General features: G+C 46.8%; 5 protein-coding genes across 5 annotated transcripts; 2 read left to right on the top strand and 3 right to left on the bottom strand.

Annotated features, from left to right (window-relative positions):
• Positions 1-555: 555 nt before the first annotated feature.
• On the bottom strand, positions 556-5,770 carry N7529_001151 (Tetratricopeptide-like helical; the record flags this gene model as incomplete). Its single annotated transcript, XM_057236682.1, has 16 exons — positions 556-1,168; positions 1,222-1,390; positions 1,463-1,658; positions 1,718-1,819; positions 2,148-2,449; positions 2,506-2,577; positions 2,630-2,642; positions 2,715-2,839; positions 3,016-3,455; positions 3,515-3,723; positions 3,784-4,034; positions 4,097-4,298; positions 4,371-4,381; positions 4,433-4,648; positions 4,719-5,313; positions 5,408-5,770. The coding sequence occupies 16 exons, from the start codon at positions 5,768-5,770 to the stop codon at positions 556-558; spliced, it is 3,879 nt and encodes a 1,292-aa protein (XP_057103485.1).
• A 2,087-nt stretch (positions 5,771-7,857) lies between these two features.
• On the top strand, positions 7,858-9,283 carry N7529_001150 (CCDC90 family protein; the record flags this gene model as incomplete). Its single annotated transcript, XM_057236681.1, has 2 exons — positions 7,858-9,031; positions 9,099-9,283. 2 exons carry the CDS (start codon positions 7,858-7,860, stop codon positions 9,281-9,283), a joined length of 1,359 nt encoding a protein of 452 aa, XP_057103484.1.
• Positions 9,284-9,532: 249 nt separating this feature from the next.
• Positions 9,533-10,750, bottom strand: N7529_001149 (uncharacterized protein; the record flags this gene model as incomplete). Its single annotated transcript, XM_057236680.1, has 1 exon — positions 9,533-10,750. The coding sequence occupies one exon, from the start codon at positions 10,748-10,750 to the stop codon at positions 9,533-9,535; it is 1,218 nt and encodes a 405-aa protein (XP_057103483.1).
• A 347-nt stretch (positions 10,751-11,097) lies between these two features.
• On the top strand, positions 11,098-12,785 carry N7529_001148 (purine-cytosine permease family protein; the record flags this gene model as incomplete). Its single annotated transcript, XM_057236679.1, has 4 exons — positions 11,098-11,264; positions 11,306-11,557; positions 11,607-12,243; positions 12,300-12,785. 4 exons carry the CDS (start codon positions 11,098-11,100, stop codon positions 12,783-12,785), a joined length of 1,542 nt encoding a protein of 513 aa, XP_057103482.1.
• Positions 12,786-13,051: 266 nt separating this feature from the next.
• On the bottom strand, positions 13,052-14,936 carry N7529_001147 (Zn(II)2Cys6 transcription factor domain-containing protein; the record flags this gene model as incomplete). The annotated part of the gene is made up of 3 exons (XM_057236678.1): positions 13,052-13,626; positions 13,689-14,356; positions 14,410-14,936. 3 exons carry the CDS (start codon positions 14,934-14,936, stop codon positions 13,052-13,054), a joined length of 1,770 nt encoding a protein of 589 aa, XP_057103481.1.
• Positions 14,937-15,457: the final 521 nt, after the last annotated feature.

Genomic DNA, 15,457 nt, shown 5'->3' with positions numbered 1-15,457 from the left:
GGGTTGAGAGAATTCTCAGGCAAGGTTCGATTGTAATACAGAGGGGTGAGTCTCGAGAAAACTTCAGCGATGTTCAGAAGGCCGGTCAATTATGACACCGCCTGTGATTCAGTTGGTGTATCATGGCTCCAAGTGCACTCATCGGTCTCTAGCTTTGTGCAAAATCCCCTGGCAAGATAGTTAATGCACGGCCTAGGGAATAGCTTCGCTAAGAGGGTCAACGCTGTTTCATGGAGCTGGGTCACCGCATTGATGAAATGCTCGTGAATGAAGGATTTCGCGAGAGAAAGAAGCTCATCAAGCGACAGTCCATTGACAGACGATTTCGCATACGCAATCAAGGGGGACCAATGAGCCACAACTGCGTGATCCTGTTTTTGGGGTGCGTTAAGATCCCACAACCAAGGGCTAGACAATAGAGAGAGTACGGGTCCTTGGCATCAACGCCAAGCAGGATTCTCCCAACTCGGGTGACAACATCCACTGGAAGAAGCTCGAGTGCAGTTCTGTTAAAGATCGACGTCGAGCAGGAGGAATTCGACCGATCAAAGAAGATCAACCAAAGATTGTTAGCTCAACATCGACACAATAGCAATGCTTTCCACGGACATAAAGACAGAAGAAGCTCTTGACCTCATCCCCTTCCATCGCTTTGACCGTGACTGGGTTATTTGGGTCATTAAAAGACTCGAATAATGAGTATTGCACTCGCCACTGCTCCTTGATCCTTTCAAACCCGGCCGTGCTTGCAGTAGCCGTAACTCGGCTATCTGTTTTCGGTAGAACAGGCCATTCACTCTCATTCGGCTTCCCTTCCGGATAAGCATGCCACAGCTCGGCCATTGTATGGTTTAAGAGATTCTCCACAACAGACCTTTCAGCCACACCGACTAGACCGTGTTCCAGCATTGTTTTTAGCGCTGCAGGTAGCTCGCCAATATCCATCAGCAGATTTTGAAGCTCGAACCATCTGCCTTTGGAATTATAGAGAGCACGTAGCTGGTCCCACATCTCAAATTCTTTGAAAAATTCGACCTTCTTTGCCGCTGAGCCGAGCATGTTGATTGTTATTCCTCTCAGTTCTGGGGAGACACGTCCCTGCCTCAGGAGAATGTTGCAAAGTCTTGAGTATCTGGAGACAGTAGCTTCGCTCAGATGCCTACGATATCTAAAGATGGTCAGTATGGCCTGCTTGATAAGTGACAAATGATATGTAGATACCTGCTGGCGTACGCGACGAGTTCATCGAAGCAGTCTCCCCTACGCAAAAGCTCAACCGCCTCCTCGTATTGAGAACAGGTGTGGTAGCAGTCGGAAGCATCTATGAACATTTTGCCTTCCTCGTAAAAATGTGCAGCCTTTTCGTACTGGCCGCAATCCTTCCATAATTCTGTGAAAAGTGTGAGTAGTATTCTTATTCAGGATGTGCTTGGATACATGCCTGCAACTTTTTCCAAGCGACCGAGTCCCTCGTAGCAACTTGCCGCCTCTGATTTGAGTCCAATTTCGAGGAAAAGGGGGATGGCTTTCTCAAAGCATGTGGTGAATTCTTCGGTTTCTCCGGCTGCTCTGTGAGATCTTCCCTTTTGCTCGTACAAACATGCGTGTAAATGGCTTATTCCACGAGAATGGTTAGCCTTTTTGTAGCAGAAAAGTGCCTTTGAGATATATTAATTAGATAAATCTTCCAGCATAATGTATTGAGCAATTGACTTACCTCTGCAAAGCTCTTTCGCTCGAAAAGATGCGCCGCTTTCTTGGTCCAGCTTTTTGGGTCCACTGAGCCACCAATTCGCAAGATGTTTACTTTTGTTGCAATCTGGTAAAATGTTAGGTATTAAATGAGAGCATAAATAAGAAAAATTCACTTGCATCCAAATCATCTTGCTTTACAACTTCAACAAGCTCGAGACTACCGCCATGTGAGAGAGCTTGGAGCACAGGGTCAATACTGTGCTCTTGGATTTCCATGAACCAAAGCTATTTTCGTGCTCGAGTGGCAGCAACGTAAAGAGACTGTTGAGAACTGTTAGTAGAGAAAAAGCGATGGTGCAAAAATTGGGTACCTTGAGCTCAGATCACAGAGCCTGGTTGACAAATAGGTTAGTTTGAAAGAGTAGGAAATGATATATAGGTGCTGTACTTACTGCATGTTTCTGAGACTCGAAGTGAGTTTGTGCAGCCTCCACAAGCATGTGCAGGCAACGGTAGCTGCTCCCAAGTCCACTGCCGCCGAAGAAGTCATATATTAAGACGTCATCAAATTCCATACCTTTGCACTCCAATATTGTAAGAACAAGAGCGATCTCGCCAATTTGAGTTTGGAGCTTGGCCTTTGCCGCATCGTCTCGAACAAGAATGACTTGCTCGGCACCGAAACCTGCGACATTGCCATTAAGCTTGACCTCGCCGATCATCTCGACAAAGAGGATAGAGGGATCAAACCCAGCTGTTGTAGATTTTAGTGAAAATGGTTTACCTAGGCAATGTAAGAGAATGACATACCAAATATAATCGGCTGGGGTCCTCCAATCTGACCAATCTCGGGATCGAGCTTGTCAATCGTTTCAGGGAAGCCTATAGCTGATTAGACCAAACCCGGTTTGAAAGCAACATGAACCATTCATACCATGCCAGAGGAGCTGCATAACTCATGATGCAAAGCTCAGAATACCCTGGTGCGAACGATAATTCCTTGCCAATGAGAATTGAACCGGCTTGGCAATAGAATGTTGATTCTGCTCCTTAGCAATGACTTCGTAATGTTCGTAAAACAAAGCTTTGATTTCAGGGAACCGGAACACTGAATCCTTGGAAATACACTGTGCAGTATCACCAGCTAAACAAGCTTAGTCAGCTAGATAAATTGAAATGTGTACGGAATCATACCCAGATGAATCAATCCCACGAGGGTCGCTGAGGCAGCTCAAAAGCAAAATAATATCGAGGCAACCAAATCCTGGATTTCTGAGAAGGAGATTAGCAACCTCCAGCATTATATCATAACTAACATACCATCGACATAGATCTCCTCAAAGCAGCGTTGGATCTGCTCTGCCAAAGGCTGGTTGTCCTTGAGAGACTTCAACAAAAAGCAGACTCGGTCCAACTCGTCAATTTCCTGTCGCTGCTTCTTTTGCTTTTCGTAGCGCTCAAAGGCTGCAAACACGTTCTCACGGTCTGTCTCAGAACCAAATGCAGGAGAAGCTTTTGAGTTCTTCTTGACATACTCCGCACGAGAGAGAGGCATCAATGTTTTGGCCGTCAAACTGGAGCCTTTGATCACACCCATTATCTCAGCAAAGAGAAGCTCTGGAGAGCAGGAGGATGGAACTATTCCGTGTAGACAACCCCAGTATTCGGTCTTGAAGGTGCTAAAATCTACCACGGCGTTGGGAGCATCATGTTTGGTGTCCTTTGACTGACCTTTCAAAAAGTCTTTTCGATCAACCATCCTAAAGATATAAAGTTAGCAATATGGGATGAATTTCAAATCACCGTATGAATATCAAACCTCATTGTACTCTCGAGAAGGTCAAGGAACTCATCATAAGTACAGACGACCGGAAAATGACAGTTCTTCAGAGCAAAAAAGGATTTGAGGGTTGAATCTGCGTCATTCGCATTATCACCACTCGATAGAGGCTTCAAGTGGTTCTCCATAAGTCCTCTAGCATAAGACCGAAGCTTGGAGGCCAAGTAAGAGGACCGAGTCAAGAGAAGCTACCAAAGTTAGTTGCTGTTGTAGCTGCTGTTATAACGTGGAAATGAAAGAAAAAATACTTGTCGAAGCTGCTGTTCTTCCGGGCTTGTTCCCAGGGTCAAAGCCGATTTCCTGGCCCTGTGCCTGGCAATCACCTTGAACACAAGGCAAGTTGTTTTTCCCGTACCACTTCTTCCCAGAATCAGGCTTGATTTGCTGAAGTGGCGGACAATCTCTAGCTCTTCAGGCAATAGATCAAATGGGAAGTCCTCTGTGCTCTTATTATTGGCGATGATGTTAAGTAGAGGCTCGGTGAGATTGTAAAATTTGCCTAGACAGGATAAAACTAGTCAGTTTACTACTTCGTATTAGAACCAGAGATGGAGCAATTACTCGACATATCGATCAACGCCTGGCTTGCTTTGGATCTAGCCATGGATTTCATTTGAAAAGAGCCAGTATCTTTCACGTTCCCATACTGCCGGGGCACTCGAATTCCGTCGGATTGTTTCAGGGGTTCTTTCGAACAAAGCTTAGTGATTTCCTCGGTGTAGGATTCCTGAATCAACAGGAGCTTCTCTAAGACAGTATTTAACTGAGAAATGATGTCAGTCTAATCCGAATCTGAGATATATTATTGACAACTTGCCTCTTCTTTCGATCTCACAACTTCCCAAACTGTAAGAATCAGCATGCGCACTAACCCCGTGGATATAGTTAGGCACTCACCTTTGACGATCTGCTGTTGAACCCAAGGCAACTCGTCATAGAAGCCGATGTCAATTTGCCACAAAATCGAGACTGTCGAAGAAAAGGGGGTTTCCATAATAGGCACTTTCATCCGATCCAACTGCTCCTTGGAACCCACGAGCCGAGAAATATTTTTCCCTTTCCACTCGCCACTTGCAATATCCCTGAGTACCTTCTCAATGGATGCGAATTGACCTGATATAGTTAGAGAGAGACCAAAGACAATACGCCAGCCCATTAAAAGCAAAATAATCGTTGAACGTACCCAAACCAGCGAGCCTCTGGATATTCTTGAAAGCAACATTCGAAAGCAACACTTTCCAGATTCCAAGTCGCTTGCCAAAAATATCCTGTGGATTGATTGCTTCCAAAGGACCATGAATAGGGACCTCCGGGCTCTTCGCAGGAGTATCTACCAGGCTCCCTGTGGTGAGTTTATCCAAGCAGCATCGACAGGGGAAAGTTTCCAGCGCTGAGCGCATGAGAGATGGAATTGTTTCGCTTTGAATTTGCTCCACTGAATGAGAAAGGCCTCGTGCGAATGTTGGTGTCTGCATATCGAAGTATATCAACTGCTGAACAGTTTCATTCGCGATTTTCAAATCTTTCTTGGGGTCTTTTTGGGTCAGTGTCTTCTTGTCGTCCAGACTAAGGATCTTCATAGATTTCAGAGAAGGAAGATTGGGCGAAGGAATGTTTTCTTGGTGCGTTCGCTTGTGCTCATCTTTAGATACCTCTTCGATCGATTTGGTTAGAGATTCAATCAACGAGTGAGCAATTCTCCAACTTCTTGAAATGCTAGTTGTGCCGTGGTTTGCTGAGCAGCTATCACACATGCCGATCAATTTATGACCTAGCTGCTGGATAAGAGCAAATGGAATTCAAAATCGGAGCGTATTTTTCATTTGAAATCATGCGTTCGAACAATTCTCCAGACGAGATAAGAATACCAACCACATTCTGTAGATATTGCGTTGGGCTTTTGGTGAGAAGAGGGAGTGCAGAGCCGACGAGCTGAATTGTCAGCTCCTGCGAGAATATTTTCTCAATAATGAATGGCACAACCATCGACTCAAATATTTTGTCTGCCACAGGACCTGGAACGTTCTTGGTCTGCAGAATCCCGAACGAACGCAGCAGGTGTGAGTGTGTCTGGTCGGGTTTGAGGAGTAATTGGTCACGAATTGCTTCATTCGCCATAGCATTTTTCAATTGAAGGTGATATCGCTCAATTGTCATCAGAGCTTGGGTGAACTCATAGTGGCCAGGCTTTTCCTGCAAAAGCCGGGACGTCCATGGTGTCTGGGTAGGCGCCATTTTGTTGTAGCAATGAAATTCTCTTTTTTTTTTGTGGTTCTCAGTTGTTTTCCAGTGTTTTTTGTACTTTTGGATATTTTGTTGAACTAAATCAGGGCAATTGAGAATCGATCGCGTCCGACGCGCGATGGATGGAAGTATCGAGGCAGTTTCCACGGGATGTAGATGCGGGTTGATGGGGATTCAGACAAGAGCAACCGAGGTGCCACCAACGATCGAAGATACACCGTTTAAAGTATTGTCGAAAGCGAATGAATTGATCAGGAAGATGAAGATGGCAAGGATTGATGAAATGGTAGTCGGATGAGGAAGAAAGAGGAGAAGTTTACACGGGGTGCGTCGACATAAGGTAAGTTCTCCAAACGTCCACGATTGGACCACATTCATGACGATGTAATCGCAACGCGAGAGCCATTGTGTAACTTGCAAATTTATTCAGAATGATCTACTATTGGACTTTAGATCAAAGATTTTTGCTCAGGCTGCTGAGTTTCACTTATTTGCGATTACACTTGAGCGGAAAGTATCTACATTGGGGATGAAGAAGATACCCAGATGAACATATCTAAAGGGAACAGATTTACAGATCCATACTTAAGTGACAACGGTAGTATTTTTAAGTCTGTTGTATTTTTCTGGTCATGCAAATCATCAATGCACTGAGTCTGGTCGTGTGTGCCTGCTTATTCCAATAACCAAAAGCTCCGATGGAAGAAGATTTTAGACATCACCCATCTGTGGTGTTGTTGGAGTGGGAGAAGCTTCACTCAATATCCGTAATTGAACACGTCTTTGTTCTAAACGCAGCACTCAATGCTCAACAGTTGGTATGGCCGGCGCCTGGCGGGTTTCGGATTTCGGGCTTGGGGCTTAGGGGCTGTATCGGGGCTGACTTTTAGTAGCGGAGCAAGGAGATGCATGAGTTCCGGTATACCCACAATCTTCTAGTCTGTCGATATTATCTGATGTTTGCCCCGTTGGCTATGATCTGACTCAAGGTCCCGTGGACATGGTGTTGATTTTCTTCACGGGGGTGTATGATGCGGATTTAAGAGCCAACAATAATCGTAAGGATGAAGGGTGAGGAAGACGCGCAAGTCTCGTCGCATTCCGAAAGCCATGGCAGCAACCTATGGCATTAAGCATAAGCAAGTTGTGAGATTCTTGGGATATCGATAGATCAAGCTCACATGTATTCAGTCATCATCTGACTGGGTCAGGCTGAATAGTGGTATGCAACAAGGTTAAACGAATAATATTTTCCTGCATATAGGTGATTGCCAACGGTAAGATGTCAGTCAACAGAAGTACAGAAGCACTTCCACGCACCGCCATATTACACCACCAAATTTACTTGTACAGATAGAGTTCTGTACCAAATTATCTATCTCTAAATTCTGGTCTTCTTTTTTTGCAAAGAGAAGGAAACTTGCTCAAGTGTTTAAGGCCGTAGGTCAAGTCTCTGGATCTTAGAATTGGGAGCAGGATTAATTACTCAATCAATTTACGTAAAAGTGTAAGAGATAGCTTTGCACCATGGATTGCTTCAAAGAAGCATCATACTGGAAATCCGTTTGATAACATGTCTTCGGTGTCGGGAAACTCGCATATCATGATTGAGGCTTGTCTCAAAGCTGCGCTGTAGCTTCATCCTAAGCTTTCATTGTAGTTTCAGCACAAAGTTACATCCAAAGAATCAAATTTGTCTATTTAGCGGCAAGCAACGTCGAAATCGATCTTTGGCCTACAGAACATGAGATGAATATATATCTCTTGGTCCATACTTAGGCACTGAACTAAATAATTTCAATACAAATTCAGTGGAATTGAGAGCTTCCAAAGATGAGAGCGGTCATTACGCCAATTTTGTTATCTTTCTGAACTCGCAAATTGATCGATCCATTAGAAACACCTGCTCTGTCCATGATGTTAGGGCTTTATACTTCGGGGTCCTCCCGACCGCCCGTGTGACCGCCCTGAAAGTCCGCTCTGCTTACTAATTTCCCGTGGGGGACCAAGCCGTGGACGTCACTCAATTCGCCGACGGGAAACTGGATTGTCCTCCTACAACAGCTCAGCCTCACATCATGGCGACTCCAAGGCTCCCGTTTCTCTACCCGAGCTTGATGCGCGCCGTGCGGTCCTGTGAACCACGTACATATCGCTCCCTACGCTTTTCATACTCCACTCATCAATTCCATACAAGTCGGCGATGGGATCGCGACGCATACCAGAAACGCTATGGCCCAGCTGTCGAGCCGCATACTCCTTCATCGTCGCAACCCAAAAAGGACACATCGGATGAAGTTCCAGACGAGACTCCGGCTGGGGATGAAGCTCTGAATGCCTCGGAGCAGGGGGAAGTTTCGCCGGAAGAGTCACATTCGGACTCGACGCTCCAGGCAAACAAGGAAGATGCCGCGCCCACTAAAAAGAGTGACTCTTCCTCCACTCCGGCTTTAGATGGACAAGAGGTGGTGGAAACGCAGAAAGACAACCCTCCGACAGATCGAGAGGCGCATGAAGAGTTCGGAAAAGGTGTGGATAATTCCAAGAAGGAAGAGGCTTCAGCTTCTTCAACAAGTTCTTCCGAAGATTTCTCCGAAGAGAAGACAGACTCCTCTTCGTTGAATGAACGGACGCCATTCGATGATGTGCTCCATATGCCCTCCCCGTCTGTCTACCTCACCCCACCCGGGGAACCGTTCTCTTCATCCGACGATCGTCCGCCGCATCTATCTCCAGCACCGTATGTGCACCACTTTGATACATACTCTCTGGTTCAGGATCTCTCCAAGGGGGGATTCAGCCATCAACACTCCACTACGATCATGAAGGCGGTGCGGGCAATTCTACAGAATAACCTTGATATGGCCAGGGAGAGCCTGACATCTAAATCCGACGTCGAAAACGAGGAGTACTTGTTCAAAGCGGCTTGCTCAGAATTGCAATCATCACTTCAGACCGCTCGTAACTCGGAAATCCAGCGACAGCGCTCATCGCGCACACAATTGCAGCATGATACTGATATCGTCACGCAGCGTGTTGGCCAAGAGATCGCGGGTATGAAAGATGATATCAAAGGCATGTTTAATGATCACAAGATGATCACCCGTGAGCAGCAGCGCAATATCGACACGTCTGTTCAAGAACTAAACTACAAAATTACCGTGTCCCTGAATAGTGATGGGAAAAGTGAGATTGAAGGCCTTCGGTGGATTTTGACAAGACGAGCGGCTCTCACAATTGCAATCTGTGCGTGTAAGTGTTTAATTCCTCTAAAAAATAAAAAAACAAAACGTTTTACAGTTGCTAACTCGATCAGTAGTCATGATCATCGTTTTCCTGAAATACGCATCCACTCGCAAGGTCCCTGAGCCCAAGAAAACCCAAGAGGCTGAAAAGCCTGTCGTCGTCAAAGATGCCGTTACACAAACCCCCAAGGCTCTCGACGGTAATCTCAAGGCCAAAGTTCCCGTCACTGAAACTCACCATGGTGAATCACTTGGTTAAGATCCCAAGTTGCCTGTACACATCAACCTCCCATTGTCCGATTTGAAACATTTCACCATCTGTGTCCGATAAAATCACTCACTATCATCTTTCATTTTGTTTGGCTCACATGTACAAATATGCCCGACGAGCCTTATTCACCCCTTGTATCACCACTTATAGATAAAATATCCAACTACATCCAAAGAGCATTGCAAAAAGCCTCATCAATGTCATATTATTTCAACATCACATTTCAATCAATATAAACTAGAACAAATTAGAAAGCCAACTGCTCCCCTCTCTTTCCTTTAACCAGGGCACTTCCTCAGGACGATACTTGCAAGCTCTAAAGACAGCATTACTCGAATAATCAAATCCAATGTTCTCCATCTCCTCCAACTCCTCCTTCCCCATAACAGCTTTATAATCCCCAAGCTGTGGCACTACAAACTCCCAAACCATCTCCCCACCCTCGGTAACTTCCATGATCCTCCCATCAGCAGCCTCACAAAGCAAAACATTCCCCCCGACCAATTTCTGCGCAGACCCCATAAACGGCGTAAAGAATCCAAGTCCACCAGTCGACGGATCCTTATACTCCCACTTAACAACCTTCTCCTTGGAAACAATGATCGCCCTTGAAAAGGGAACAGACACTCCAGCCCGGAACACCCCATTATCAAAAATGAGCATATCCCCACTCTCATTGATCTGGTGCGCACAGTGCTGCTGGCTAACCGTCGGAGAAGGAAGATGCCAAAGCACCTCGCCCGTCGCCCGACTGATAACAAATACGCTCGAGGCATTTCGCGACGAAGCAATAATGTTTCCCTCAGAGTCAAACGACACACTATTGATCAGCGGCCAGTGCTCACGCGGATAATGCGGGTGAGCAGCGAAAACAGCGGGATCAAGATGGTCGATTGCACGCCACGACCAGAGGAGTTCGGCGCCGCTCTCCTCGAAGAAATCAGCAGAGGAAGAGGAATTGCTTGTCCGCCAGGGATCAACGAGCTTGATACAGTCGCCGTAGACGATGCCGTTTGGAGCCTCGCTGCCTGCAATACCGCCCTGGACGCGGGCTGCTTCGGTCGCGGTGAGCGGTTCCAGAGTCGTGTATAGCAGCGTTCCGTCGTCAAGATGGTTTTGGTCGTGGTGAGCCAGCGGGTCAAAGTATTGGCGCAGGATCTTGCCTTGTGGGTCGACTTGCATCATCGCGCCACCGCGGTACTTGGCCCACATGGGGAAGAGATTTGGTGCATCGGGGTGTGCGCCGTTGTAAGCGAGGGTGCCGTCTGGTAGGATGCGGGCGTGGCGGCCTGCGCGGTGGGGGAGCTTCCAGCTGTGGACTTCCTTCCCAGATGTCGAGACTAGGTGAGCGGTGTCTGAGGTAAGAGGGGAGTATAGCACGTAGCCTGGGGAGACGCGGGCTTCGTCGACGCCGCGGAGACCGAGGCCTCGACGGCGGAAGGTGTGTTGCTCCATTTCTGCAAGTGGGATGGGATCGCTGATTTTTGAGGAAGAAGAAAACCAAAGCAGATGGAGGGGATTTTATCTTCGCGAAAATGGGGGAAGTGGACTTGTCCTGTTGTCTTAGGGCTTCCCGGTCCGGCATGCCGCGGTATGCCGCGGGCGATTGCGATCAGCCAAGAGGCGGTTGGTATTGCGTGAGATAAGCCCCATATATGCTAATCTTGATATCTTTGCTCGTAATGCGCTGTTAATTGATAGAAATTGAGTAGTAATCGGAGTTTTGGTGAGTATATAGAGAGGGGAGTGCGTCCGGGGTGATGGAGTCTGCGCAGATCTTACATTTTGAACATTCTATGACAATGAACTTCAACGAGTCAAGTCAAAAGGCACTTTCTGAGATGGAGCCTAAAGATCCTGAGCGATCTTGGTTTGGAAGATTTTCTATTGAAGAAGGTGGCATTGAACGAGTCACCGATGAAGAAAGACTACAGAATACAACCAAGTTCTGGAATGCTGCTACTTTCTGGTAAGACATTAATACCCACAAGACGACTATCTTGGGTATAGGAAATCTTTCTATACCCTCAATATCGTCATACCCCTACTGCTACAAGACACCCTGCTAACATATCTCCCCATCCACAGGTTCAGCGCAAACATGGCCGTGGCCACCCTAAACATCGGTTCTCTAGGAGGCGCCCTAGGCCTCTCATTTTGGGACTGTTTCATCGTCATATTGATAGTGAATCTAGCAAGCGACCTCCTGCCAGCGTGGACAGCGGTCTTCGGTCTAACAGGGCTACGAATGACAACCTTCTCGTACGTGATGACCCCAGTGTCCTCCACATCCCACTGACAAATATGATAGACGCTACTCATTCGGCTACTGGGGCAATATGTTGGTAGTAGTATTTTCGATGGTAGCAACAACCGGATGGAATGCAATAAACTCCATCTCCGGCGCAGCAGTCCTCCACGCCCTCTCAGACGGCGCATTCCCCATTTGGGCGGGCGTGATCGTCATCTGCGTGTCAGTGTGGGTAGTCTGCGTACTAGGCATTAGCTGGATTCATCGTCTTGATACATTCATCTGGATCCCGCCTCTAATTGTTTGGTGTGTTGCTGCAGGGACAGGTGCGTCGCAGTTCACGGGCGAAGACCGAGGTCTGAAAGGGTCTGATAAGGCTGCTGCAATTCTTACATACATGGCGTCTATTTTCTCGTTCTCTGTTTCTTGGGTCAACTGTGCAGCGGATTATAATGTGCGGATGCCCAAGGGGACACCGAGGTGGCGAATCTTCAGTGCTACTTATGTTGGGATCTTTGTTCCTACCGTTCTTGTTCAGACGCTTGGGGCGGCGTTGTATACGGGGACTATTACGAATTCAGCTTGGGAGAAGGCTTATACGACTTCTTCGATTGGGGGCTTGCTTAAGATGGCGCTCGAGCCGGCTGGGGGGTTTGGGAAGTTTTTGATGGTTCTTGCAGCATTGAGTGCGATCCCTGTGAGTTTGAACCAGGAAAGAGATGTTTGTTAGGGTTATGTGCTAATTTGACGCAGAACAACATCCCAAACAACTACTCATTTGCACTTCATGCACAAAACCTGGGGCCATGGGCCATGAGAATTCCTCGAGTGGTCATGGTGACTTTTGGATTTATTGCGGCGATAGTGATCGGCTGTTGCGCGGCCACATATTTCTCCGATACACTGCAAACATTGCTAAGTGTGATTGGGTACTGGACCGTTATCCATATCACCCTGGTAATGGAAGAACATTTTATCTTCCGCCGTGGGTGGAGTGGATATGACCTCGATGCTTGGAACAGCATAGCTAGTCTGCCATTTGGGTGGGCTGCGATCGGGGCCTTTGCTTTCGGATTTGTGGGTGCTGCTCTTGGCATGAAAACTGCGTGGTACTCAGGACCTATTGCATCCTTGATTGGCAAAAAGGGCGCAAACATAGGCCATGAGTTGACTTTTGCATCTTCGGGTATCGTTTTCCCATTGTTCCGATGGACCGAGAAGCGCTATGGAGGCAGGTGAAGAATCCTCGTTGCAATTGTATTGCAGGATCTTGTTCAAGAATCGTGCTTGTATGTAGCGAGGAAACAACTGGCGTTAGAATTAATCTGTTGGGATTAGGATACTGTTAGCGCTCAAATTTTCACATTAAACGGCGATTAGAAACATGCTTCAAAAGACATGCGGTAAAGAAACCTTGTTAGAACACCAATAGAAAGACATTTGCAGGTTGAATACGAAAGTGACAACAAAGCAAGCGTTGGACTCACGTACGAAGCCAGTGGAATTCAATCCGGCCTCCTAGGAAGAGATGAACTGTGCTGGAAGAGACCCATATTAGAGAGAAGATCCCAATTCCCATCAGAAGACATCCCCAGCCCCAAGAACTCCGGGAAATAATAATTGTTGAATTCACCAAGTATTTCGTCAGGCTGGGTATGTGGTGGTGATGCCTCCTCCACACAAGGTCTCAATTTCTGATGCACCTTGGCAATGATATTTCCCAAAGTATGCGCGGCATGACAAGGCAAGCCAATACAGTAGAGCCACTGCACAAGGTCATGAACCAGCGATTCCAGCTCATCGACACTGTGAGTTGAGGCTACCTGCTCGCGGTAGGCATTCAGCAAGCGACAGATGACAATGGCTGCAAATGTAATCATGTGGTAGATATGGTCGGTTAGATGACGTGTGCGCTCGTCTACTGTATCCATGGCTAGATGAACAATTGCGGTAGAATGCCGAATCATTTCTGAGACTACAGACTCGCGAGCTCGTGCGGATTTCGATTTCAGGGAATGTTCGTAAAGAAGGAGGTGAGAGAAGTGGAAGCCCATTGAGAGAAACTGCGATCTCGGTTGCTCTGTTGTGAAGGGGGTATTAGAAAAGAAGGAAATTGACATTGAAAAATCACAGAAAACATACCAAGAACGAACTCCCATTTTCGTCGCCAGGTCTGCAAAGCTGCCACAGATTTCAGCAGGTCCACGGATTCTTGGATTAGGTGTTCATAAACCGTCCAGTAGAGATGAATCTCTGCAACCATGCGCACTTCAAAATTGATGGCATGATCTGACGCGATGATAGCACGACATCTCTCAATCTGCCAAGGCTGCAACATAGACCGACGACTCGTCCCAACACAGTAATGCATATGAGCGAGGCAAAGATGATTCCACAAGTAGCAATGGGCCATAGTTTCCTCATCCAATCGATTTGGAGGAGGTGACTGGGTCGTAACAGTAGTAAACAGAGGACTTGACTGGGAGTGCTGCAAAGCAAATCCGCTCAGCAGCCAGCTGTCAATACTCAAAGGCACCTGGCCCACGGTCGTAGACCACATAGATAGTATTAAAGTTGCCTGAAAGAACTCAATTGGCTGCGGAGCAACCAGAAGCGTCGTGGAAGCCAGTGAACGTGCATACTCATAGAGCTTAGGAGCAAGGGTTGCAGCAAGTTCTTCGGAAGTGTGCCGAACAGCGATCAGACAGCAAGCGCAGAATAGCAAGGTTGATTTTTTCACCTGGCGGAGAAGATCACTAGGTTCACATTGAGGGTCAAAAAGAACCCATCTACCGTAATATTCCAAAAAGCTAAAAAAAAGAATGTCAATAATAATCCAACTCGAGCCATTCGCACGACATACATTGTAATCAGCGTAAGACCAAGATCAGGCGAAATAAGATCATCCAAAACAACCATCAAAGACCTAGCATCGGAAACAGGTTTCATGCCGTTATCCGTTGCCAGATCGCGGATGACCATAATCGGGGCGGAGGTTTCCGCTTCCTTATACGCATCAGAGACCGGACTCGTCTGTGCGGTAGTAGGCCTACTGAACTCTCCCGGACTCCTGGCAGCAGGACCTTCACCAAGGCGATCAAGAAGAGTCGCTACACTCTTTTCCAGACGCTCCAGGCTATAGAACTTGTTAGATTGTGATTTCGACTTTGAAGGCGGGTTTTCTCCTGCATACCGTGCATCCGTGCCCGTGGCAGGTGCGGGCACTACAGATTCTTCATCCGAGAGGTCTATTCGGACGAGTGAACAGCTTTGTCGCAGTCGATCACAACGGAGACATGCTCGTCCTGGAATGCCGGGTTCGTAACACCTTGTCTTTTGTTTTCGGCATGAGGTGCATGCTCTAGATGCTCGGCCCCGGTCTGGAGGCATTTCTGTAGACACTTTCAAATTCAATCATGGAATATGTAATTGTTTCAAACTTCTCAATTTCAAATTGGACAGTGAAGATGAAGATGAAGTGGAAATTTGGATTAATTTAATGTCATCACCTGATGCATCGGGGATAAGGTAAGCTCCGATACGAAGGTGCATAGTGGCCAAGGGGTCGGATTGACTTGTTCCTAGGATTGTTGCCTGAATATATGCCTGATTTCACCGTTCTTTTCACCTTTCCATACGGCATACTATACATATGTAACCATTTTTCACAATCAAAAACCCTCTTTTTCGTGTCCTTTTCATGTCTCATTTTTCTCTTATTTACCTCTCAGCAGTATAGTCTCTGTCAAGGTGATTTAAGTATTCTGATATTCTGCCATTACGTCAGATAATTTTCAATCCGACCACTGGCCGCTATGCACCTTCGCACTCCGATTTTCAAGTTTGGTCGACGCCTTCTAGAGACACCTGGGCAGCCATGGGCATTTGAGGAAATTTTCAGCTATATATTG

Source organism: Penicillium soppii (genome assembly GCF_028829465.1).
Source record: "Penicillium soppii strain IBT 18220 chromosome Unknown utg000001l, whole genome shotgun sequence".
In the NCBI taxonomy this organism is placed as follows: domain Eukaryota; kingdom Fungi; phylum Ascomycota; class Eurotiomycetes; order Eurotiales; family Aspergillaceae; genus Penicillium; species Penicillium soppii.
This window is presented reverse-complemented; position numbering and strand designations above follow the sequence as displayed.